This window comes from Anomalospiza imberbis, chromosome 19, assembly GCF_031753505.1.
Source record: "Anomalospiza imberbis isolate Cuckoo-Finch-1a 21T00152 chromosome 19, ASM3175350v1, whole genome shotgun sequence".
Lineage (NCBI taxonomy): Eukaryota > Metazoa > Chordata > Aves > Passeriformes > Viduidae > Anomalospiza > Anomalospiza imberbis.
The window spans coordinates 3783448-3810243 of record NC_089699.1 but is presented as its reverse complement, the minus strand read 5'-3'; the positions used below and the strand labels follow the sequence as shown (position 1 = coordinate 3810243).

The following is a 26796-nucleotide window of genomic DNA, read 5'->3' as shown; positions in this document are numbered from 1 at the left end:
GCTTTTTACTTAAATAGCTGTTTTAAGGGGGAGAAATAAATCAGTTGAGTTAAAGCCAAAGTTCAATGGGACACTCTTCCCCACACAGCCAGGACTGTTCTGGTGATATTCCTGGTGTGGTCATGCTCAGCTTGGCCACGCAGAGCAGCTCCAGGTCTCCCTTGGCTTTGTGCTGACTTTAACCTTAAACTGCTCCATTTTCCAAGCTTTGAGGACCCACCACGGGCAGATCCAGCCCCTGCTCTGCCCCAGGACTGAGCAGAGGTTACTGCTGTTCCTCCAGACCAAGACTGAGAGGTGAGATTTCGAAGGCGGCAGAGTGAGACTTCACACAGAAGTGAACTTCCCTGCAAATTTTGGCCAGGCCCTTTGCTTCCAGCACTGCAAATGAGGCAGATCAATTATTGTGAAACAGAAAGTGGAAATTACTTTCCTGGCTGCCCTGGCTTTGTCCCAGCCTCTCAGTTTGCTGGAAAACATTCCATCTGATGAGCTACATGCACAGACTCCCTCTGGGATAGAGGGCTTCCCATGGCTTGTTTTCATGCAGATCCCTCCTGCCCACCCCAGCCTTGCCCACGTTTGTGCTCGTGTTCAGGGAGTGCTGCAGGTGCTGGGGCCACCCTGGGAGCAGTTTGGTGGCAGTTCTGAGTTGTCCCATGTGCTGTGCTGTGCTCCCTGGGCTCTGCACCCCAGGACGGGGGCTGCAGGAAGAGATTTTTCCCAACAACTCAGCTTCTTTTCCTGCAGCTGCACAGACTGGTACAGGTTTTCTGATGAAGGAGCAGAGCCAAGAGGGAGGGAGGGACATTCCCAGGGGGAGCCTCTGCCCTGTCCCACCTCCTGCAGGGAGGAGAAACCCTTCCCATAGTTATGTCACAGGAGAGACATGCTGAGGAGAGGTTTCACTTCTTCAAACAGCCACGTTTTGGACAATGTCCAGAAGAGTTCTGGTGATGAATAAGCACTTCAGCCCTGGAAAACTGTTCCTCCTCCCTCCCTGGAGCAGCACAGTTCCCCAGTTCTAAGGGCCACATTGCCTGAATTCCAGGCGAGCCACCTCCCCCCCAGTGCTGGCACAGCTCGTGGGGGATGGATCTCCTGGGGGCTGTGGGACCCTCTGCCAGCTCCACACCATTCTCTCAGTGGGGTTGTCTCTCTGGTCCTGTGGCTGGTGGCAAGCTGGAGTCACCAAGGGCAGCTTCTCTCATCATCTGGCTGAGGTCACCTAACACGGGGTTGTGTCATCTGCTCCTCTCCTTTGGGGCAAACCAGGGGTGTCCTGATGGTCACTGAGGCTGTGGGTGCCCCAGAGCAGCAGGACAAGCAACTCCTGCCCAGCTGGGTGTGGATCCATCCCTATCCATGGGGCATGGCCTGGGGGTGCATCCATCCCTCCATCCCTCCATCCATCCATCCATCCATCCATCCATCCATCCATCCATCCATCCATCCATCCCTCCCTCCCTCCCTCCCTCCCTCCCTCCCTCCCTCCATCCATCCATCCATCCATCCATCCATCCATCCATCCCTCCCTCCCTCCATCCATCCATCCATCCATCCATCCATCCATCCATCCATCCATCCATCCATCCCTCCCTCCCTCCCTCCATCCATCCATCCATCCATCCATCCATCCATCCATCCATCCATCCATCCCTCCCTCCCTCCCTCCATCCATCCATCCATCCCTCCCTCCCTCCCTCCATCCATCCATCCATCCATCCATCCATCCATCCATCCATCCATCCATCCCTCCATCCCTCCCTCCATCCCTCCCTGTCCTTGGCGCACGGGCTGTGGTGCCCCCATCCCTCTGCCTGGCCTGGACGGCCTCTGTGGGCGCCCAGCCCTCCCCGTTCATCCCCGGAGGGTGCTGGGGCCACGTGCCCGAGGTTTCCTCTCTGAAAGGCAATCTCTCTCTGAAAGGTGGGGGTTGGCTTTCCTGCTGTGCCCTGCCCAGTGCAGGGATTGATCTGGGAGTGGGTTCTGAGCACAGGAGGAAAAGGGACAAATGGCACAGACACACCAAATGTCTCCTCTGTCCTTGACCTGGCTGAGTCCGGCTTTGCTGAAGAGATTTCTGCACCAAACACCCTGCACTGCCACTTTGGATTGACCTGAAAGCTAAAAGGGTGTCTAAAGCTGAAGAAAAGGCCCCTTGGTGCCTAGGCCCCGTTTGAAGAAGGGTCTGGGGTTGTTCTGTCACTGCTGGGGTGGCTTATCTTCCTTTTGCTTGGCTGTCCCCACGTCCTGGGTGGCTCTGGAGAGAGGGAGAGCAGGTGCCTTTGTTCCGAGACAGGGACAAATGCCTCATCTTTGGGAGGGGCTGGGGCAGGGGTTGAATGTTCCACTTGGATATTGTTTCTCAGTGGGGCTTTTTGTGTTTTTTCTTTATTAAATCTGATCTGAAGCATAGGACTCAATTTTGGCCATGGATCCACACCCAGGCTGTGTCTCAGGAGCTGTCCCTGGGAGCATCCCTGGGTTTGCTCCGAGGAGAGCTCGTCAGCAGCGTGTGATGAATGAGGCTCTGCTCTGGCACAGCCTCTCAGAGCCACTGAAGCCGCTGGGTGGTTCAGGATTCCCTGGGGCTCCGGACACATCCCGGAGGGCCGGTGGGTGGCCGGAGGTGCAGCCGAGCCAGGCTCCACTCAGCCCTTGCTGCTTTTCCTGTTTCCCTTTGAGGCTTCCTGGAGCACTTGCCGCAGTTTGGGCAGGATTTGGGAATGAGCACTTTGGAAAGGGAGGGAGGGAGGGCCGGGGTGGGCTGCACACACATCCCAGAGCCCCCACTGCAGCCCCTCACCAGTCCCATTCCCAGCTGCTCCCAGACAGCTCAGAGAATCCATCCAATTCGTTTCTCACTTTGGGTTTTGCTCTTGAGCCTCCACAGTTTTCTTGCAGATTCCAACCAACTTGGAAAAAATTTTTTTCTAAGCTTTTTTCCCCCCAAAGTTGCCTTGCATTGAAGAGAACAGAATCTGGGGTCTGAATTCTTTCCTTGCCCAAACAATCACTTTGATATTGACTCAAGCAAAAATATGCTCTCTGCAATCCAAGGTAAAGAGCCATGGAGCCAACAGCTCCTTCCAAGAGCTTTGTGGTGTGAAAATTTAGGAGCAGCCCCCGAGTCCTGCCTGGCACTTGGGAGCAGCCACTCCAGTGCCTTCCCTGCCACTGCTGGACACCAGGACTGGCCACGGGGCTCCTGGTGACCGGGCACATGAACGAGGGAGATCCCTCACTGGAACAGAGATGAGGGAACAAGCGTCCTTCCCTGGGGCGATGGCTCTGTGTCCCCGGGGCTGCTGGGGACCGTGTCCCCAGTGTCACCGTGGTTGGTGGTGGCAGGGCTGTGTTTGCGTGCTCGGCTGCTCTCAGAGGCAGCGTTTGCTGTGGCCCTGGCAGCTTCACCGCGACCTTCTCGCGTTACAGGGCTCCGTGTGCCTGCGAGCTATAAACAGCCTGCACTGAAACGCCACCCGCGGCGCAGCTCCGGCTCTGCCGCAGGGATGCTCCCGTTCCTTTCCGAGGGGAGCGGAGTGCAGGGAACGGGGATGTGTGTGCCGCTGGCTCTGTGTGCCACCACGTGTGCCACTGCGGGGACACTGTGTGTGCCACTGCGGGGACATTGTGTGTGTGCCACTGCGGGGACACTGTGTGTGTGCCACTGCAGGGACACTGTGTGTGTGCCACTGTGTGTGCCACTGCGGGGACACTGTGTGTGTGCCACTGCGTGTGCCACTGCGGGGACACTGTGTGTGTGCCACTGCGTGTGCCACTGCGGGGACACTGTGTGTGTGCCACTGCGTGTGCCACTGCAGGGACACTGTGTGTGTGCCACTGTGTGTGCCACTGCGGGGACACTGTGTGTGTGCCACTGCGGGGACACTGTGTGTGTGCCACCACGTGTGCCACTGCGGGGACACTGTGTGTGTGCCACTGCGGGGACACTGTGTGTGTGCCACCACATGTGCCACTGCGGGGACACTGTGTGTGTGCCACTGCGGGGACACTGTGTGTGTGCCACCACGTGTGCCACTGCGGGGACACTGTGTGTGTGCCACTGCGGGGACACTGTGTGTGTGCCACTGCGGGGACATTGTGTGTGTGCCACTGCGGGGACACTGTGTGTGTGCCACTGCAGGGACACTGTGTGTGTGCCACTGCGTGTGCCACTGCGGGGACACTGTGTGTGTGCCACTGTGTGTGCCACTGCGGGGACACTGTGTGTGTGCCACTGTGGGGACACTGTGTGTGTGCCACTGTGTGTGCCACTGCGGGGACACTGTGTGTGCCACTGCGGGGACACTGTGTGTGTGCCACTGCGGGGACACTGTGTGTGTGCCACTGCGGGGACACTGTGTGTGCCACTGCGGGGACACTGTGTGTGCCACTGCGGGGACACTGTGTGTGTGCCACTGTGTGTGCCACTGCGGGGACACTGTGTGTGTGCCACTGCGGGGACACTGTGTGTGTGCCACTGTGTGTGCCACTGTGTGTGTGCCACTGCGGGGACACTGTGTGTGCCACTGGCTCTGTGTGTGCCACCATGTGTGCCACTGTGGGCACCGTGTATGTGTGACACTACAGAGACGAGCTGGGTTTCAAGGTGCCAGCCCCGGCCCTGTGTTTGTGCAGGGCTGCTGCTCCACACCTGGGGCTCCTGGGCTCTGACGTTCCCGTTCCTGCTGGCTCTCAGGGGAGGAAGCTGTTGGACAATTCAGCCATTTGTTTTGGCAGCCCCTGTGGGTGCCAGCTTCGGCCCTCCTGGATGTGCTCATGAGGAGCTGCTGGGCCTCCGTCCTTCACTGCTCAAAATAACCACGGGCACAGGACCAGAGAGGTCCCTGCTCTGATCCCGGTCCTGTGCGAGGCTGCCCAGGGACTTTGGGATCTCCTCCTGTGAGTGGAAAGTGCTTCAACCACCCAGCCCTGCAAGAGCAGCATTCCAGAGGAATCCCACCCGTCCCAGCTGCCCCTGCCCTGCAGAAATGAGACGCTCATTCAATAAGAGTTCCCATCCACAATGTCCTTGCAGCTCTTTTTGGATCCAGCATCTGCCGGAAGCCAGAGTTGGATGGGATTTTGCGAATTAGGAATTGTCCCCTGTGAGGGTGGGAGGCCCTGGCACAGGGTGCCCAGAGCAGCTGCGGCTGCCCCTGGATCCCTGGCAGTGCCCAAGGCCAGTCTGGACAGGGCTGGGAGCAGCCTGGGACAGTGGGAGGTGTCCCTGCCATGGCAGGGGTGGCACTGGGTGGGCTTTGAGGTCCCTTCCAACCCAAAGCATTCTGGAATTCCAGGATCTCCCGTGGTCCTCAACACCACGGCTGAGGATGACAGGGACCAGGGGTGTTACTGCACTGCGGGGTGTCACTGCTCCAGGGGTGTCATGGTGCTGGGAGTGTCACTGAAGCAGGGGTGTCACTGCACTGGGGGTGTCACTGCACTGGGGGTGTCACTGCTCCAGGGGTGTCACTGCTCCCGGGGTGTCACTGCACCGGGAGTGTCACTGCACTGGGGGTGTCACTGCTCCAGGGGTGTCACTGCTCCTGGGGTGTCACTGAATCAGGGGTGTCACTGCACCGGGAGTGTCACTGCACTGGGGGTGTCACTGCACTGGGGGTGTCACTGCTCCAGGGGTGTCACTGAATCAGGGGTGTCACTGCACCGGGAGTGTCACTGCACTGGGGGTGTCACTGCTCCAGGGGTGTCACTGCTCCCGGGGTGTCACTGCTCCAGGGGTGTCACTGCACCGGGAGTGTCACTGCACTGGGGGTGTCACTGCTCCAGGGGTGTCACTGCTCCAGGGGTGTCACTGCACTGGGAGTGTCACCACGCAGGGAGTGTCACCATCCCGGCACACAGGAGGGGCTGGGACTCATGCCCAGACTCTGACAGTTATTATCCCTCTCAATCACTTGTGCAAGGCTGATAACAATAGATAAGACTGCAGTTACTGCTCCCCATTCTGTCTGGGAGAATTCTCTTGGCTTTGGGGCACTGATCCCATGGGTGCTGTGTGCTGGGAGGGTGAGACTGCTACAGTTCGATTGAGCCATTCAGAATATTTAATCATGAGGAGAAGCAAAGGGGGATGGAATTGCTCTGAACCATTTTTTGTGCCAACTTTCAGCAATATGAAGTTGGAAAAACACGGTCTCAGTTTCTGTCTTTGCTGCTTACCTGTGGCACAGCATTTTAACTGCAGCAGATAAAAGATGGGTGGGAGTGTTGTGGGGATGAGTAGGATGGAGTATCTCAGATATTAAAGCCACTAAAAAATTATTCTCAGAATAACTTTCCATATGAACCAGCAGGTTAATTGAACCTGAGCCATGCAGTAGAAATGTGCTGATTCCAACAACATTTTACAGAAGAAAAAAAAAAAAAAAAAAAAAAAAAAAAAGGAAATATTTTGTTTGGACAGTATAAAAACTCCAGCAGAAGCAGAATATTTCTGTTCTGCCATTAAGTTAATTTCATGTCATGTACAGTGTGAATTTTCACGTTATTGCCTTTCTAGATCGTATCACTCCCCACACATGCAGTGTGATTCAGGAGAGGCACAGCAGGGACAGGAGTCATGGAAAGAGTCGCTGAAGTGAAACCCTGTGATGGCCCTAAACTGCTGCCTGGGAGGAAATGTTCTTCCTTGGCAAACACAAGGATCCCAGCTTTTAGAGCAGAATCAGAATCAATCTCTCCCTTCATGTCAGGATGTCCGAGGCAGTGGAAGTTGCAGCTCCCAGCCGGGATGTTGTCTGTGTTAATCATTCCCTGGGGTCAGATGTAGCAGGAGATATCTCCGAGGGAAGCTGGATAACGCCCCTGCTTTGAGCCATTCACAGCCCCGGCTGGGAGGGATCCTGGGCTCCTCCCAGGACTGGGATGTTGTGATCCCTGCTCCAGGAGTGACAACGGCATGAGAATGTTCTGATTATTCCACAACAAACTTGTGTTCACCTTGAAAAAACAGCAGCAGCAGCAGCAGCACCTTTCCAAAAACCTTTCAAGGAGGAAAACAACTTTCTGTTTCTAATAAGGGCCTCCAGCATCAGCTGAGCAGGCTTTATTTTCATTTTTCTTCTCCACAAAAGTTTCCATTGTGTCCAAAAGCCATTTTCTGTCAGAAAGGGTTTTGATGGAAAATATTTTACTAAATCTGTTTGCAACTGATTCAAAGCTGTGCCAAGAAAGAGGGAACGAGTGAAGGCCCTGAAGCTGCTCCTCGGCACATTAAAGGGAATATCCCAGACTTCCCAGGGCCTCTGGAGGGTGTTTGGGTGGTCCTGGTGGAGCTGGGCTCATCCCAGCCTCTGGTAAATGTTAAACTAACAAATAAATCTGCTTCGCTCAGCAGCCAGGGCTGAGCCTGCGAGCTGGGGTGAAGCTTTTAAATATCATCAGGCATATTTTCTTTAAAGGAAGGAAGGATCTTAATTCCAGCATTCCAACCCAAAATAGACGTCCCTAAGAATAGTCCTTCCCCGGGGCAGGGCAGGATGCTGCCAGGAGGAAAAGGGGTTGGGGGAAGCCAGGAGTGCTTTCCCTGACCAGGCTGGGACTGGGAGGGGATGGGTTTCACTTTGACTGTGGGGGATTGAAGCATCCAGCCCCGCGGGAGCTGCTCCTGGCACCGGGGCATGCAGCAGCCAAGGGCTCCTGGGCAGGGCAGTGGGGCCGTGCTCCAGGCAGGGAGGGGATGCCCCAGCCAGGCTCCGTGTCCCCTTGTCCCCGTGCAGAGAATCAAAGGCATCCCCTGGGAACGTTGAGGCTGGGCAGCTTCCAGGGGGAGTCACCCTCGATCCGGAGCTTCCAGGCTGGAGGGATTGCTCCGGCCATTGAAGACTCTTATCCCATCTCTTCCAGTCTGAAAAGCCCAGTGCTGGAGCACCCCAGGCTCCATGGAGTTCAACAAGAGACTGGAGGGATGGAGTCTGCATTCCCAGCCCTTTTCCCTACAAAGTACGGTTTGGCACCATTTGAACATTTTGACTTGGATATTTGCCTTCTGGGGCCACCTTTTCTGTGCAAATGGGAGCTTCAGAGAGGAGTCTTGGCTTGAGAGACGAGTTTCTCAAACAGCTTTGTGACCCCCGAGCTGTGGCTTTAAGAAAACCCCACATTTCCAGGGAAGTCCCGATGAAACAATAAAGCCTGACAGCGCAGGCAGCTCCTTCCACCCCATTTCCTTCCTGGAAGGGCTGGCAGTGCAACTGCAATTTCCCAAGTTATAAACACCCTCAGGAGCCGAGAGCTCAACATCTCCTGGAGGTTCCAGCTGCACCTTCCCAGTTCCCACAGCTTGCTCCTGTTCCTGGGACACCCTCACAGAGCTTTTGGGAGCTTTTCTGAAAGCTTCAGTGTCACATTTGGATTGAGCTCTCCCCACAAATCTGGCACTGGACTCTGGTGATGCTCAGCACTAAATAACACCAACTCAAGGTTTTCATGAGCATGTGCCAGACCTCAACTATGCTGATTTTGGCTTTACCAAATTGCATCTTTAGCTTGAAAACAGCATTTTGAGGGCTGCATGTGCCTGGTGCAGGGTGGCATTTGTCCCAGGCCATGTCTGTAGGGAAAGTGTCCCCATGGGAACTGGTTGTGATGATTCCCTCAGTTCTCAGGGGGCACAAAGAGGAAATTTTGGGGCAGAATCACGCCCCTGTCATGATGATCTTAAATGTATAAGCAAGCAAATGAACTGGCTCTATTTTATATGCCAGCTTTACAACTGAGATGGTTTATATATCGGGTGGGATGAAAAATGTTGGTGTAAAACCAGGCAAACCCCACTGGGTTTGGCCAATTACTCATTTGGTTCTTTGGGCCCCTCTCAAGTAAAGCTCCAGGTGGGCGTAATGAAACCAACCACACCCCCCCAGTCTGAAAGAGGCCTCACCCAAGCCCTGAGGAGCTGAATCTCACACTCTGGGAAGAGGGGGAAGCAATCAGGTGGGAAAATGTGAGCTCCACCAGGCTGCAAAGTGGAAACCTTCTGGAGCTTGTTGGTGGCAGAGCGAGGCCAGGAGGGGAGCTCAGGGCAGGACTGTGGGAAGGGCTGGTTCCTTCCTGCCTTTTGCACTTTCTGAGGGATAATCCCTCCACAGAAACAAGAGGAAAAACACTTCCCTTGGGATAAGGACTCAAACACACCTCTGTGAGCCCACACTGTATGCTGAGCCCTTCCAGGGCCTGAAGGGGCTCCAGGAGAGCTGGAGAAGGACTGGGGACAAGGGATGCAGGGACAGGACACAGGGAATGGCTCCCACTGCCAGAGGGCAGGGATGGATGGGATATTGGCAATCAGGAATTGTTCCCTGGAGGGTGGCAGGCCCTGGCACAGGGTGCCCAGAGCAGCTGTGGCTGGCCCTGGATCCCTGGCAGTGCCCAAGGCCAGGCTGGACAGGGCTGGGAGCACCTGGGACAGTGGAAGATGTCCCTGCCATGGCAGGGGTGGCACTGGGTGGGATTTAAGGTCCTTTCCAAACCATTCTGTGATTCCAGAATTGTTGGTGATTGCAGATGATCAGAGCAGGCAGATAATGAAATAATTTCTTTGAAAAGTGTGGGGAAATGCAGATTTCCTGGCGTGCTTTTCCTGCTTTTGTGATATATTGCAAATGTCTTCTGGTCATTATTTGCTTCCCTGTCTTTATCTGGTTTTATCTGTTCTCATTGTTCAAAGGTGCAGTCAGGCTGGTTTGTTTTGCTCTGTCCAGCTGATGGCTGAGGGTGCATCACATTCCAGGCCCCCCCTGCCCACGCCAGGCTCCTTTGTGTGAGGAATTTTGGGCTGCAGGACCCTCCTTGCCCAGGCCCGTGGGTGGCACTGGGAGAGCCCAGCCTGGAGCTCCTCACCCACTCCGTGTCACTCCTGGTGCCAAGTGTCTGTGCCTTGGATTGTCATTGTGCAAGGCAAAACTTGGGAAGAAACCATGGGAGTTAGAGGAAAAGTGAGAGGCTGGCTCTTGGGGATGCGGGTGAAAATCCCAGCTCAAACCTTGAAATTGGAGCAAAGCTTTATGAAGCAGAGCCCCAGTGATTTTCATCCTTTCCTGTTAGTCCGAGTACCATCCATCTCTCCAAAACATGCCAGAATTAACCTTCTCCTAACCTGAGCAGGCAGCTCAGGATGCAATCACAAAGCATCATTTGCTGAAACTCCTTGAAAATATTTGTCACTTCCAGGGGAAGAAGGCCATGGCTTCACCCCTGCTTTCCATTTTCATGGGCAGGCACCGTGTGCTCCAGGGATAAAAATGTCGTGTAACATGAGAGAAAGTATCTGCAGAATATTTATGTAATGAAATGTTAACGATCCCTCCAAAGGTCTGTGGCAGGGCAGAGAGGAGCTCTGCTCTTGCTGCGGTGGCACAGGGAGGGACAGAAGCCCAGAACAGCCCTGGCAGGGGCAGGAAAAGGGCCTTTATTGGGAAATCTGATCTGCCTTTTCTAGCAAAAAGCCCTGACAGATGATACCAGGGCATTTGCAGGATCTGATCTGATTGCAGCTGTCTTAATTATTTTTCAGCTGGACACGGGAATGGTCTCCCTTTGTTTTGGAGGATAAACATCCTCATGCTCCTGGGCCCCGAGGCTGGAGCTCGGGGCTGGCTGGGAAGCAGAGCCAGCCCCATTTCCCCATTCCATGGAGGATCCAGCAGTGGGAAGGGGCTGCATGGACCATTCCCTCTGGAGTGCAGTGGGCTCAGGGCTGGCTGGGGCTGCTGGGATTATTTTGGGATTGCTGCAGTTCCTGTATCGGGATCCTACAGGACTCAGGGGCCCTCCTGCAGCAGAGGCTCCTCTCTGGTCACGTCCTGAGTGGCACCAAAAGGACATGGGATGTCGCCAGCTTGTGCAGGGGACGGTGCAAGGCACAGCCCCCTCCCCAAAGGACCCTGCCTGGGGAAGGGTCTTGGGATGGAGGGAACAGCTTGCCAGTGCTCAAGGGGAGCTGAAAAGTGAGGAGAGAGATTTGGGGGTTGGGACTAGAGGATCTTTAAGGTCCCTTCCAACCCAAACCATTCTGTGATATTTATTTATTTATTTATTTATTTAAAGCGGTTTCCATGAATGCTGGTTTGGTTTTTTCTCCAGATGAGCTTTCTGGCCCCTTCCACACCAGGGTTGTGATCAGCCCTCACTATTTCCTGAGGGGCAGGAGCTGAGGGTGTTCCTGTCAGCTCTGCAGACGTTTTGATCCTTTTGCTGTCTGTGGAGTTGCAGCCTGACTACGATGACAGGGAAAAAAATACAGTAACCTTGCCTCCCTTTTCCAATGCAAGCCCTTTGCCAAAGCAATAAAAAACTTTAAACAATGGCCAGTCATGACATAAACCAGCCCTGGAGCTGTCTGCCAAAATTCACCTCAAGAAAAGAGGTCCAGAAATAAACAGTAACCTATAAAAAGCCCCACAGACTTAGAGAGAGTCCTCTCAGTGTGTTAATTGCTTTCACATCTGGCTCTGAAATGAGGAGTGTGCAAGGCAAGGAGAGGCCACCAATAACTCACTGCAGCTGAGCACTAAAGCATGTGTGGAGCATCAATCACCAGAGCCATCCACTTCTACTCAGAGACCTCAGATGCTGGGGCTCACTTTTAAATTTTGTGTTTAAACTGCCCTGAAATAATGGGGCTGATGTTAATAAACAGCACATGGTTAAACGCTTTCACAGGTGGGATATTTCAAGGTACATGTAGAGAGGCTGGGTTCATTTCCCTCTTTTCTCCCTCCATCAGTTACTGGAGCAGTTTTTGCCTGCCCTTCTTGGGAAGTCTCTGCCAGGGTGGGTGCAAGGTTTGATAATGCAGGGCTGCAGCAAGGTGGGACATACCAAGGAAGAAGGTGGGGATGTTTCGCGAGGCCTTTTCTGCGTGCCGAGGAGGTGACCCCGGGCTGTGACCCTGTGTGAGCTTGGCTGGAAGGTCCCAACTCCTCTGGGCTCTGTCAGATGCTGGGGGCAGAGCTGTGCTGGATGCCCTGCACCCCCTGCTCTGGGCTCTTTCCCCTCTCAAGCCAACGTCTGCACCTTGCGTGTGGCTCGGGGGTCTCCTCCTGCCCCACACCTCTTGGATTGTGCACCTGGGCATTCTGTGGTGTGAGAGTCCCTTGGCTTGCTGCATGCAGTTCAGGGCACACCGTCCCCACTGCCCTGGGCTTTGTGGTGCCCCCAGTGCAGGCAGCAAACCCAGAGCTCCCCCAGCCCAGGAGGGACTGAAGAGGCTGCAGGGAGGCTCTCCTTGAGCTTAGTTTTGTATTGCTGATGGCTCCTGGGCACTGCTGAGAGCATCACCAGTAACTGATGACATTTTGTGAGTCCACCACTGCTGTAATTACAGGAGTGATCCCAGGCTTAACCTTGGGGATGAGCAGAGCCTGCCCTGAGCATCTGTGGTTTGGCGGTTGTGACTCACCACGAGAGCTCGGGGAGGGATTTGCCATGATTTATTCATGCCACATTTATTGTTTGGAAAGCTCAGTCAAATGCTGCTCTGGTGAGACTGAATAATTCAGGTGCCAGTCTACATTTGGTTTAGTTTTGATCTCCTTATTGCTTTCTCTCTAAGAGTCTCATGTTCAGGGGTGAAAATCATCTCAGAGAATCGTGGAGTGGTTTGGGTTGGGAGGAAACCTAAAGCCCATCTCATCCCACCCCTGCCATGGGCAGGGACACCTTCCACTGTCCCAGGTTGCTCCAAGCCCTGTCCAGCCCAGGCCACCCTGGGATTCTGTGGTTCTGTGAATGAACAGTTGATCCCTTTCAGGCAGGTGCAGCATTTATGGGAGCCGGAGGAATATTCCAGTGTGAGTGAAAGAGTGGCAGGGCTGCTCTGGGTACGTGCAGGCTCACAGGGGGGCTGTAAAGGATCTGGATCTGGGTATTTTCAGCAGGGCAGCTTCTGACCCAGTGTAATGCTGTATTAATAGACAGCAGAATGTAGAGCTGTGACACAAAGATTGACAGCTCTTGGCAGTAGATTTTGTACTCAGGTATCTAAATGTATCCCTTGAAATTCCAGTTTGGCCAGCCTGGGCTGCCGTGTTGAGAACTGGCATCTCTGCTTCCCATCAGCTTCCCGGGTTCAGCCTGGTTTTGTTCTTTTATTCTGAGCTAAACTGGTCGAGGCTTCAGCACAAGCTGTGTCCTCACGTGTCCACCCAAACTGGATGTGTCCCAGCACAACTGGGTGGGGACAGTTTATAATTTTAGTGATGTTGCAGCTGTTGGGGTTGTAGTCAGAATTAAGGAACCAGGTTTAATTACTGAAATAAATGGTGGTGGTGTAAACAGCCTAATTCCCTGGGGTATTCAGAGATCTGGGATTTTGAGATCACAGACTGTGCACTTGGCAGCTACTTGAGAGTCACTTGTGGTATTTGGCTGTGTTACCTGTGCCAATTCTTCTCTTCTTTGCAGCTTTTAGGATGTGTGGGAGGAGGTCTAGGTTGGATTCTAGGAATAGGTTCTCCCCCTGAGGGTGCTGGCACTGCCCAGGCTCCCCAGGGAATGGACCCAGCCCTGAGGCTGCCAGAGCTCCAGGAGCCTTTGGACAGCGCTGCCCGGGATGCCCAGGGTGGGGTTGTTGGGGGGTCTGGGCAGGGCCAGGGGTCCCCAGTGATCCTTGTGGGTCCCTCCCAGCTCAGGGCATTCTGTGACTCTGGTGGGGCCAAAGCTTGGCCCCCGTGATGTCCCCACTGTCCCTCTGCTCAAGGCACTGGCCCAAGGTCCTGCCTGGGCTGCACAAAGCACCCCATGGCCATTCACAACATTATCGAATTATTATTGCCTAATTTAGCAAATGCTTCCAAAGCCCTGGGGTTGCCTCCCACAATTAGTGGTGTCCCTGGCCGGGCAGTGATTCATCTGAACAGAATTAGCCACGGGCAGGGCGTGAGAGCCGAGCTGGGGCTGGGAGCGTGCAAGGAGCAGAGAGCCGGGCTGCTCCCAGGGTGGGTGGGTGTCCTGCTGGGGACAGAGCTTGGCAGGCCTTCACTGCAGTCATTTATCTGCTTTGGCTGTGGAAAAACCAACTGATGGGCTGAATGTTTTGTTTCAGGTTGATGGAGCAGATTCCTCCCCGGCTGAGGCAGGACGTGTGTTTAAAGTGAAATTCAGATGTGCTGCACTCTGTGTGCACGAAGCACTTTGGGTTCCATTTTCTGTCGCTCTTTGGTAAGAGGCAGAGCTGTCCTGAGGAGCCAGCTCAGGAGGGGTGGCCAGGGGTCACCAGGACCTGGGAAACGCCTTGGTGTAGTCCCAGTCTGCAGCTGCAGGAGCTGGGAGAATCAGGAGAAACTGAGGCTGTGAGAGGACAGAAACACCAGCCTGGGTACTCAGTGAGCCATAGACACAGCTGGGAAATGAAGCAAATGAAAATATCCCTCTGGAGAAGATGGGACGTGGAAGCTGCCATAGCAGAGCTGGATGGCGTTCCCAGAAGCTGGGGAGAGAGAGACCCCCGTGGATGAGCTGGGGTGCCTGGGCTCACCCCCAGCACCCCTCCCCAGCTCCTGCTGTCCCTGTTCCCAGGCTGGAGCCATTGCTGTGGCCATGCCAGGACGCGTCACAGAGCCCGGCCAGTGTCACAGAACCCCCCAGAACGTGGTCACTGGCCACGGAACCCCTGTCCATAGCAACGGGGCCCTGCGAAGCCGGGCAGAGCTGGGCAGTGCCAGCACCACCACAGCAGCCAGTGATGAGCAGCAGCTCCCCGAGGCACCCCAGCCCTGAGCTCACCCCGTACTCGCAGCCGAGGGGGAGCTGTGCCTCACCCAGGGAGCCGCACACAGCCGGTACTGTCCTCAGCCCCAAACCCCCAGCCCGGGCTGTGCCCCTGCCCAGGGGTGCTGGCAGCTCTCATCCTGGCATGGCTTATCCCAAGGGGCATGCAGGGGCATTCATTTTCAGCTGGAAATGCTGGAAAAGTCATCCAGTCCATTCCCAAGTTTTTTTCTCTCTCAAGCACTTGTCTGTCAGTGTCTAAAGGGGAAGGATTTATTGGCAGGGTGGGAGCCAGGGAAAGCATCCCTGCTCTCCAAATGCTGCTCCACAGGTAAATAAGTGGCACAGAGGCAGGGAATGGCAGTGGCCTGTCCCCAGCAGGGACAAAGGGCTGGAGTGACTGCTTTGTGGGAATGGCACACGCAGGAGCTTTTATTGGAGCTCAGCACAGACGTCTCGTCCTCGGTTCTGCCAAGGTGACTCGGAGCCAGTCACACCTGTGAAGGCTTTAGTGCTGAATTTGGGGGTGTGAGTGTCCCACTGCCCATCCCAAAGCCTTTGGCCAGGCTGGATCCTGGGATGAGTCTCGCTGACCTGGATAGGAAGGGACTATCCCTGCCATGGGCAGGGACACCTCCCACTGTCCCAGGCTGCTCCCAGCCCCAGTGTCCAACCTGGCCTTGGACATTCCAGGGATCCAGGGGCAGCCACAGCTGCTCTGGGCACCCTGTGCCAGGGCCTGCCCACCCTCACAGGGGAGATCATTAGATTGACAGGGAAAATGAAGGAATAATGGGAAATAAAGAATTAAGGAATAAGGAAAACAAAGGTATAAGATCTGTCATCCTCCTAAGCAGACATTATTTGTTGCTCTCCTAATTTCAAGACCTGACACAAGATACCAACAGCAAAGTTGGTCTCAAATCCCTCCCTATCCAAGTGCCTGGGGTGCTGTCAGAGGGGATTTACATTCAGGAGATTTAGGGGCCCTGGGCTGATCCCATCACAAGCTGGGTGTTGCTGTAGGAGGTACCACAGGACAGGACAGGAACTTTCTGAGCGAGGTTTTCCTCTGCCCCCTTTGCGCAGGACCCGCACCAGCAGCATTCCATGATGGAACTCTATGGCTATCCCTTGAAAGCCAAGTTTAACCAGCCACGGCCACCACCTCCCAAGGTCCTGCCAGCGACCAACACCGTGGCCACCGGCTACAAGAACCGCATTCCCTATCATCTCGAGAGCTTCAGCATGCCATGGGTGCCCAACTCCTACTACAAAGCAGCTGCCCTCAACCCCACCTTGTCTCCCCTCACCGAAAGCTTCCCAGGGCTTCCCCCCACCAAGATAGTTCCTTTTATTTCCGAGAGACCCAACGGTGTCTTCGCCCGGCACACGCTGGATGACTGGCACAGATCCAACATGACCAACTACAAGGAGTCGGAAACCACGCGGCACAACGCGGAGCGCCTGCGGGCCGACCTGACCCGCACCATCAAGGATGTGTGCCAGCAGGCCAACAGGACCCGAGGGGAGAGCACCAAGAACCTGGGAGAGCGCATCAATGACATAGAGTACTGGAAGTCCGAGCTCTGCATCGAGCTGGATGCCATGATCAGGGAGACCAACTCCCTGATGGACATGCAGAAACGGCTGGAGAGAGCCTTGGCCGACACCGAGGGCCCTTTCCAGGTAGGGACCCTGCAACCCCCAGCCCAAACATCTGCAGCCACTCAAACCTCTCATAAAGCCCATCTCAGCCCTGTAACGTTGGAAAGTTTTCAAGAAGAGCCCATCAGTTGAGTCAGTGATAAACAAATCCCCTGCATCTGCTGCATCCTCCTCCAGCACATGCTGAGCACATCACTGCAGTGTTTGTTTAACCAAATATTTCCTTATCCAAAATCCTGCCTTGGGACACAAAAAACCCATGTCTTGCTACGAGGCTCTGGGGCAGCCAGCACCGAGCCTGACACGGGTCCCTGCACCCACTGTGGTGGCCTGGGGACACGTGGGCTCTGTCCCTTTGGTTCCATGCTGATGTAGCACTTGGCTGCTGTTGTCAGCTAACCCAGCTGCCTCGGGCAGATTTTTCCTGTGCCCACCTCCATTTTCTTTACCTGCATTCCCTGACATGGGCACAGTCCCTGCAGGGAGCCCTGTCGTTGCAGCCAGCGCTGATGTCACCACATGTCCCCACCAGGTCGCTCACAAGTGTTTGCTCAATCGGGAAAAGAGGATGGGCATCGACCTGGTCAATGACGACGTGGAGAAGCAGCTTGTCACGGTGAGTTTGGCAACACGTGTTCTGTGGCAAAGCTGTTTCTACCTCAACTCCCCTGAACAAGTCTGGCAGCCCTGTTCCCTCACTGGCTCTCCAGTGCTGCTGAGGTGCCGAAGTCTTCAGCCCCCCAGACCTGCTGGGGCAGGGGCTGGTGTTCCCACCCAGCAGCGTGTCCCTGGGAGAGGAAGGAAGAGCTGGAAACGAGACGGGTTTGTGTGGCACATCAGGGTCCTCCGACCCTCTTGGAGGAACCTGTGAGATGGTCCTGCTTTCCGAGCCCTGCCTGCACAGATCTCTCCCTGTTTGTATGACCCGTCTGTCTCTGTAGCACGTTCTGTATATCACACACACGCAGGTGGAGAGGGCAGGGTGTGCCCGACTGCTTGTCTGCCTTCCCCAGCTATATTAGTTGGGCTAATAAAAGATATTAATTACACTTCCTCATCTCTGCTTTGCTCAGGGCAGAATGGCTGCAGCAGGACTGTCACTGTGTGCTCAGGCAATGGATTTTATAGAAATCATAAAAAACCTGCACTCCTGCCTGCCTTTATCTAAGCTGCTTTAAATCATTAATTAAAAGCAAACATGGCACAGCAAATGGGATCCTAATGCAGGGTACAGCGAAATATAATCACTGCAAAAGCCTCATAAAAATGGGAAGGAAATTGCAGCCTCTGGGCCTGTGAAGCCACTGCTCTCTTAGAAGATTTTTTGTTATGAGTGAGGCCCTGAAAAATTAAAATATTAGTTTAAAGGTCATGAGAGTTTAGGAAAATTATCAGAGCTGGTATCTCCATAATGGCATTTGGGTTTTTTAATGTTTGGGATGCATTTAGGCTGTGCTTTCAGCTGGCTTCTGCAGACAGGAGGGATTGAAAATCCCTGGGTTTGGGGCACTGATCACCAGTCTCTGGAAACCCTCATGGGTGCAATAGGCTTGTGCTGCACCAAGGGAGGTGAGAGCAGCACGAGCCTTCCCCCAGGGGGGCTGAACCCTGCCTGGAACTGACTCCGGGTTCATACCAGAGTCCTCTTGTCGCATATGGATGGGATTTCTTGTGGGGAGGAAAATGCCCCGGACTGGGGATGGGGATGTGTGCTACTGCTGGCCCAGGGCAGCACTGTGCCCGTTCATGTTGGGTCAGGATGCAGCCCTGTCTCCTTGTAATGGAGAGCAGCCCTGGCCATTGATGTCAAGAGGAAAAAACTTGGGAACCCACCCTGAAAGTAATTTCAGAGGCCCTAGCCATGGCCACAGCCCCCTCCTGTCCCCTCCCTGGCCCGGGCTGGCTCAGCTGCACAGGTGGGTGCCCTGGGGCTGGGGTCCCCTCCTGCCCGTGTTTGCTGTGGGGGAAGGGGAATTCCTGCTGTGTGCCCCCAGGGCAGGAGTGCCCAGGATGTCTGAGCACCGATGCTGATGGCTGATGGGTTTGTTCTGCCTTTGCCAGGAAATCAAGATCATCAGGTCCTGCCGGGAGAGGCTACAGCAGTGCCTGGACACCGTGAATGCCCAGATCATGTAAGGAGGGCTCGGGGCCTTGCTGCAGGGCTGGTGTGCATTTGCAGCTGTGCCCCCAGCAGATCCCCGCGGGTTCAAACCCTGCAGGCTCTGCAGGAGGCAGGCAGGGATGCTCCGGGAGCGCAGAGGGGCTGAGGGGGGCACAGAACCATCCCGACTGAGGCTGCTGTTTGCGCACTCCAGGTGCAACAAGAAGGCCCGGCAGGAGCTGGAGAAGGACCTGGTTGACAAGCAGATGGGCCACCACATCGACAGCAAGTGCTACCAGCTGAAGAACACCTCCAGAGGCATCCACTACTTCAAGGGCGTGGAGAGGATCGATGCCACGTGAGCGCTGGGGGCCCGGCAGGCGCAGAGCAGGGAGCTGAGATTCCCCAGCCCTCTCTGGAGGCACATCCATCCCTCCTGGAGACACCCTCCGCCGAGGGGTGGTTTCCCTCTGGGCCCTCCAGGGGGAGAAGAACCCTCTGCTCTCAGCTGGATGCCGAACACCCGGCGGGCAAGAGCGAGCCCGACCTAATTAAACATTAGATCAGGGCTCAGAGCTCAGCCCGCAAACGAATTCAGCCCCACACCTCTGCGCAGCTCATTAAGTTCATGCATGTTTTCAAAGATGTCTCAGTGCTTGCCTGAGTGCTCCTCACTGATGGAATGTCTGGGGGCTCACCCCTGTATGGAGAGGGCCTGGCAGGGAGCTGAAATGACCCAGAAAACCAAGAAATGAGAGCATGGTCCTGGGACAGGGTTCCACTGCTTTTGGGTGCCAGGAATTCAGCTTTGGCTTGGCAGTAAATGAACAGTGACCTAACCCAGCACTCACAGAGAGAAGCCCAAGTGGCAAAGGGCTGAGAGAATAAATCTGCCCACACAAACCCATGAAGTTTATGGAGAGACACAGATTGAGACAACTTTTCTAGTAGTTTGAATAATAATTCACAGTAGAGCTCAAGACATATTTAGACAGGCAAATGAATTGCAAAGGATCAAGGCTGAAATTCAGAGGGGGGTAAAATGTGCTGAGAATCAGCAGGTTTTAAATGGAGCTTATGTGGTATTTAAGTCTTTTGTTGACCTTGTTCTGGACTACTGCACAGGCAGGAACTTCATCCCAAATGCACAGACAGGGAATGGAGTGGGATCTAGAGCTCAATGGACTTAGTGGGAGACTAAGAAGGGCTGTGAACAATTGACTGAACTGTGATCTGTGTGTCCTTGTGAGGCTGGGAATTCCTTGGCACTTAATGCTTCGAAGGTGTAAATAGGAGCTCCAACTGGAATCTCCTTTTTGTGGGAGAATATTTTGTTTGCCTGAACTTTCACAAGTTGTCTTGGTGAACATGCCCTAATTTGATAAATATCATCAAGCAAGCGGGGTCCAGATGTTTCAGTTCCAGTCATTTAACTCGGAGCACAGATTTCCTTGCACCAATCTGCATGAGGGCTCAGCAGCAGCGCGGCTGTGCCAAGGGCTGTGCTCTCCCCCCGCAGGGTCTCGGTGCCGGAGACATGGGCCAGGTTCACGGACAACAACATCTTCCGCTCGCAGAGTGCGCGCGCGACCTCGGCCAAGCTGCGAGCCAGCACCGAGAGCCTCCTGATGGGCACGGCCGATGAGATGTGGCGCCAGTTCAGCAAGGTCAACGACGCCTTCACCAGCCGCATCACCGAGACTGCCAACGCCAAGAGCAAGATCCAGACACACCTGGCCAAGGTACCGGCCCCGCCCTCGCCGCGCATTCCCATCCTCCCGAGGGATGGACGTGGCTCCCTGCCCCCACGGCTGTCTTGGGCTCCCTGCCCTGCTCTGCCAGGCACGGGAGGGGGAGAGCGGTGATGGGACCTGGCTCGGACCTGTGGGACTCCTGGGAAGCTTCCTGGGAAGGGCTCAGACCGGTGAAGTTTGCAGCACTAGGGGCTGATGGTACGTCCTTAAATAAGAAGCCATTAAAAACTTTCCCTGTATTAGCTGATGGATGATCCATTATTGCAAGCAGCAGTTTTGGGAAGCTGGTAATTCAATAGATCTATCACCGCTCCTAAACCTCCTCTGCTTCTAACTCTCCTCTGATGTGGCAGCAAGAGCAAAGAGATTTTCCCTGAAAACTCATCTGGATCTGTGCTTTGATGTGGCCTGAGCCCAGGGGCTGTTTATTGAACTTGGGTTTTTCCTGCACAAGCAGGAGAGAAGGGAATGATGTGATCACTTGAGAAAATATCTTTTCATTGATTCCTGTGTTTGTTTCACTCCAGACACGGCAGGAAATCTTCCAGCTCGAGACCAAGATCCAAGTCATCCAAAAGACCATAAGGGACAAAGAGGTTCAGCTGAAGGTGGCTCAGACCCGGTTGGATGAGCGCACGAGGAGACCCAACGTGGAGCTGTGCCGGGATGCTGCCCAGATCCGGTGAGGCCGGGCTGCCAGGGCCTGGGGGGCATTCAGGTTGGGAGGAGCTCTGCCCTTGGCTCTCCCATGCCAGGGCATGGGGTGTGGGAATCAGCCTGAGTGTGCTGGTGAGGAAACCCTGTGCCCAGAGGGCCCATCTGGGTGGGCACCACCCCCACGGGGGGTTCTGATGGGGCCCTGCTGTTTTCCAGCCTTATCCAAGAGGTCAACGAGATCAACGAGATGCTGCGGAACCTGCACCAGTGCCTGCGTGCCTCAGAGGACATGCTGCAGATGCTGGTGCGCTCCAAGGGGGTCCTGGAGCACGACCTGGTGGTCAAGAACAACTCGCTGTTCATCGACCAGGAGCGCTGCATGGGGATGCGCAAGAGCTACCCCAGCACCGTGCAGGTCCTGGGCTACGTCTCAGCAGGGCTCACCTGAGTGCTCAGCACTCATGGCAGGACACATCCCCACTTTCCCTCAGCTTCTTTGCAAATACATTGTTGCAATTTCACAAATTTGTTAGTATTTTGTTTCCTGGTGTAAACTCCGGGCAGAAATTAAATGAGTGTTTTGTTTGTTGGGTTACCAGGATGATTCTTTTCCTTTGCATTTTCTCTTTCACTGTGTGCCAGGAAGGAGCTGAAAATATCCTGTATGTCACCAAATCCACCCACGGGGATCCATCCCTACCCTTCCAGTCTGGGTTTTCAAGAGAAAAACTGTCGCGTCTTCTTCCTTTTGAGTGTGTGTGATGTGGAAAAGGCACAAGGGGAAGTAAAGCCACTTGTCAGAATAATGAGCTGCTGACATCCAGGATGGATTTTTAATGGTGCAGCAGAAGAAACACAAACTGTCCCAGAAAGAGTTGCAGTTTGTTCTGTTCCTAAAATAGAAAGATGTGCATTTTAAGCTGATTTCTAATGATGATTGTCTTGCTTTTGAAAAATGTTAAATGCCATCAAAAATGTCACTGCTGGGGTCTTAAAAAGAGGAAGTAGATTTGACTTGGAGAAAGTTAATTAAAGAAAATGCTGTGGGTTTAATTTTGGGTTCCTAGTTTAACCTCTCACGCGTAGTTCATTGGTGGGAGCACAAAAGCACTTTAATTGGTATTCAAGCCCCTCTGGCTGCACGGAGCCTTCTCTCCTGCCCTAAGTCCTGATTTTACCAAGTATTGGAATCTTCAGAGGGATAAGTCTTCAATCAATCTGAGGCTCAGTGTGAAAGTCACGTTGCAGTTTCTCTCCTTAGGCTATCACAACTCGAGTCTTTTAACCTCGGCGGTTGAGCTCAGCCTAAAGCCCCAGCGCACCAGGAATCCCAAAGGGGCAGAAGCTCGAGTCCCTCCCTCCCTCGGGAATCCAGGGCAGGGAGCAGCAGCCCAGCGTGGGGCTCGCAGGAGCTGGGGGCACTTTCCTCGTCTGCCATCCCAGATGGCTCCTCCTCACCCCACAGACCCTCTGCCCCCCCGGCCTCAGTGTCCTGGCAGGATCTCCCTCCCAGCACCAGCCCTAAACAGGAAGCAATTGTCTTTCTAACCTTTTTTTCTTTACTAGCACTTTTGTCGAGACTAAAAATAGATTTCCTCTACGTTGTGTGTGTCCAGGGGCTGGAGTCCGTCGGAGGCAGCAGCCACCCTTTCCAAAGAAAAGAGACAGCCGTGAGCAGGAGAAACTGCCCGGCTGATCTCACCTTCCCTTTCTCCACTTCCCTGCCTCCCAGAGGAGCCAGGGGAAGCTGAACTCAGTTTTTGTCAGCACCCTCTCTGGCCTGGGGCTGCTCTGTGCTGTTCTCTGCCTCTGCTCCTTTCCTGAAGTCCCTCCAGCCCCTGGTGACCTTGGCTGCTCCGCTTGTCTGCAGGCCCACTCCAGATGTTCTCAGGCAGAGCTGCCAGGCTTTTGGGCCCCAGGAGTCTGTCCCCAGGTGAGTGTGGGGCAGCAGAGGCACCCACAGCCCTTTCCTGAAAGGCTCCAGCCCTTGAGCACCTGGAGCCAAGTCCTGGCATCAGCGACAGCTTTGCCTTTGCTTCTCTTCCACCTTTGGTTTGAGTCATGTCAGAAATATCTGGGACCTGTTTTACAGTGACGGCACACCAGGATCAGTCCCCACCTTTCTCCAGTTTTGCTTTCAGAGCTCCCCAAACACTGATCTTTCCCACTGGCCAGCTCCTTTAGGGCTTTCTCCTAGCTGCCAGCATTTATGTGGTGCTGCAATTACCCAACCCCATTTTCTCTTGCTGTCCTGGCCTCCCGATGCTCCTTTCCACAGCACTGCCAAAGAGTTTCTTTCCTCTGTTTGAGCCATGACCAGAGGAATTTCAGCTTCAGCTCCTCTAATTTCTTTCACAAATACTTTCCACTTTCCTGCAGCAATTTCCCAGACGTTAGAGAATTCCCAGGTCCCTCAGGGGTTTCGTTCTCTCCACGCCAGTTTTCCATAAGTTGACAGTACTGATGTTACTTCTTCTGGTAGCTGACATCCTCCAACTCCCCCAGACACTTTGATCAGGGCATCCTACGGGTCCTTCAGTGTGAGTCTTCTTCTTCCCCTGAGGGGAGCCTGCCCTGCCCCACGCTCCTGTCAGAGGGGTCTCCAGGGAGGGGCTTTGGGTGCAGTTCCAATGAGCACGAGGCTCGTGGCCGGCTCTCCTGCACAGGGAGGGATTTGCTTTCCATGACAGAGCTGCTGCTGAGTGAAGCTGCTCCATTTAATCCCTGCAGGGCCGGCTTTGGGATTTGAGCAGCCTTTGATGTGCTCGGGAGATGAAACAACAGCCCTGCCTCCTCCTGCTGATGGCTGAGATGCCTTTGCTGCTGTGCCATTAAATGATTTCCTTTCGGAGATCATTTCTAAATGCTCAGGCGCATCTCCGCCTTTCTGTACCGAGGGGATGGCTCCTTTCTCCACGAGAGCGACGTGTCTGCTTTTATTGCTATTTATTGCTGGTTTATTGCTGCCTCTATCAGATGCCAAGTTGCTGAGAAAGTTACTCTGTGGAAATTCCTTTGCATCTTACAACCATATTCCCACCCTTCTGCATCATTCCATTTGCATCACTGCTGCAGAGCCGGGTGTGTAAATTAATTGTTTACTGACTGGAGGAGAGACAATAAATTAATAAACCCAGGACACTGTTGCTTTGTGTCAGTCCAGGATCCAGGTGAACACTCCAGGCAGGGGTGGCAAGAAACTTCTCAGAAAAGAGGTTTTGTTGTTTAAGAAAACAAAAATTATTGAATGTCCTGAAAGGGTCTGATATGAATTTGGGTGAAATCAAAGCTTGCCAAAACCCATGTTAACAATGTATTGCATAACTAGTGCAGATAATTGTGCTCAAGGGAGAGAGAATTCCCCAAACAGCATCAGCAGTCAGAAAAAAAAACAACGCCAAACTCATTGCTATCATGGAAAAAAAAAAGGCGAAAACTTTGGCAAAATGCAAAAGGAAAATTTGGGCAGTGTAGGATCACAGAAATGCTTGTGCTGGCTCAGACCAAAGTGCAGCCTCTGGTGCAGCCTCTGCCAGAGCCAACAGGAGATGCTGAGATAAAAGCACCAGAAGGCAGCAAGAGCTCCGTGAGATTCTCCCAGTCCACTTTCCCAGCTTCCAGCAATTAGTAGCCCAAGGACTTCCTGAGCCGGCATGGCTATCCTTGGGTTTAATGTCCCCCAACAGATTTGTTTCACATGCTCTTGTTCAAGTTGCTCTTGGAGCTCATCCGCTGTGTCCCTCAGCAGGGACCCGCAGGGCACAGAGCATCTGCACCCTCAGGGCAGCAGTGGCCACTGTGGCTGCTCTGGGGGCCCCGCAGGGGACAGAAAAAGGTGCCACACCTGGCACTGCTGGAGCCAAAGGTGTAAAATCCCGCAGTTTGGGCAAAAGTGTGGCTCGAAGCTGGTTTAGACCTGTGTCCTCTGTAGAGTCTGTTCTGTGCTGGCAGGAGAGGAGCACAAACCAGCAGCTCAGAAAGTTTCTGAGATCCAGTGCAGCTGGGGAGCTCAGTTGATGTTTTGACGGCTTTGGGGTCAGTGAGTAAATGTTTGGTTCCTTGAAGTCAGTGGGATTTTCTCCAGTGATTTCAGCCTGGCTCTATCAGTGCTTCACTGGCTTGGAGTGGAAAGCAAAAAGTTGGATGAAGTTGGTTTGGAGGCATGTATGCAGGCAGGACTAAAGTATTTTATAAATTCTTCTTGAATTGGTAGAAAACAAATCAGGAAAAATAAAAGTCAATATCTCTAAGATACATTAGACCTTTCGTTATTGAAGTCTGCTGAATATAAAGTCTCCCTTTATGTTTTTTTTTCTGCTTGAAATATTTCTTCCAATACCATTCCACTGGTGTAAATGTATTTATATATTTACATATATATCTATATATATATATATATAAATCTGCATGTGTGGTCTTTGAGGGAGCACTATAGATCTTGCACAAAGTTCAGCCAAACCATATCTTGCTCTCCTCCTTTTCCTGGTGGCACAGTCATATGAAAACAGGATTTTCCCCGCCTCGTTCTTCCCCCAGCACACAGCAAACGTGGCAGGAGGGGTTTGCTGATGGCAGCGAAGATTTCAGAAGATTTCAGCCCCTGCCCTTTGCATTTCAAACCCTCCTCGGGAATGGTCTTGATCACCAGAGCAGGGAACAGGAAGTGAGTCCCTAAAATTGTGATGAGAGAGCAAAATGTGGGGTTAAACAAGTTCATCCTCACAAAGACATACAGAGGAAACGTTGCCTTTTTGTGTAGTTGGAAACAATTTGTCTTCTGAAACGAGGGGTTTCGTTCACCTGGCCCGAGGAAAGGGATGAGCAGAGCCCTGATGTGATACTTCAGTTGATGCCACAGCTAAATGAGCACTAGATCCCTTTCAGTCCATCCTGCCTGGTCAGATCAGCATCTGAGCCCCATAAAGTGATAGAAACCTCACTTTCCCTCCTGGATTCTCATAATTTATTCTAGAATTTCAAGCTGAAGCATCACATTGAAAGTAGTTCCATGGAATAGATTAAAAGTGAGAAATCCACATTTTTAACCCAGAGTTTTTGCAACTCATACATCTTCCAGTATTCCCAGCACGGCCAGTGGTGAATCCTGTCTGTACACAAAACGTTTTTCCAATTTATTGTGGCACCTGCTCTGATTTTGGAGGGGGTGGCACTGCCAGCCTTGGATGGGACCTTATCCCTCCAGCAAAGGCACGAGGGCTCTGCCGTGACCATCCTCATTCTCACTGTCCCGGGGCTCTGCTGTGACCATCTTCACTGTCCCGGGGCTCTGCCGTGACCATCCTCACTGTCCCGGGGCTCTGCCGTGACCATCCTCACTGTCCCCAGGGCTCTGTGACCATCCTCACTGCCCCCAGGGCTCTGTGACCATCCTCACTGCCCCCAGGGCTCTGTGACCACCCTCACTCCCTCGCCTGCTCTCCTCCCTGGACAGGCTCCCTCCAGCACCTCTGGCTGACGGAAGGCGTGGAGAGGAGCTTTGCCCCAACCCCAGAGCTCTGTCACAGCACTCATAGCAGCAGCTGATGTTTGTCCAAAGCCCTGCTCGGTTTGAACAGTGCACCTTCCCAAAAGAAGTGTCCAAGGATCAGGGGAATGATGTGCTTGCTCTTCTCTCTGGGCTTTCTCCACCATTTCCAACCCACGGCCCTCAGCCAAAACTGGCTTTGTTACCCACAGACTGCTCTTTTTCCTGGTTTGACTTTCAGATATTTCTCCCCACGCTTACAAAGCTGCTTTTGGCACCTTTTTCAGAAGCGGAGCTGGGGCGGGTTTGCTGTCCCACGCTCACAGAGGAGTTGTCTGTGACCCCCAGCCTCCCAGTGCCTTCCCCTGCTGTGCATCCCGCTCTGCTCCAGG

At 53.8% G+C, this 26796-nt stretch overlaps 1 protein-coding gene across 1 annotated transcript; it reads left to right on the top strand.

The window, feature by feature from the left end:
- Positions 1-15803: 15803 nt before the first annotated feature.
- On the top strand, positions 15804-21377 carry TEKT3 (tektin 3). Its single transcript, XM_068209263.1, has 7 exons — positions 15804-16428; positions 16940-17023; positions 18469-18539; positions 18723-18866; positions 20028-20250; positions 20790-20944; positions 21136-21377. The coding sequence occupies exons 1-7, from the start codon at positions 15850-15852 to the stop codon at positions 21365-21367; spliced, it is 1488 nt and encodes a 495-aa protein (XP_068065364.1). The 5' UTR covers positions 15804-15849; the 3' UTR covers positions 21368-21377.
- Positions 21378-26796: the final 5419 nt, after the last annotated feature.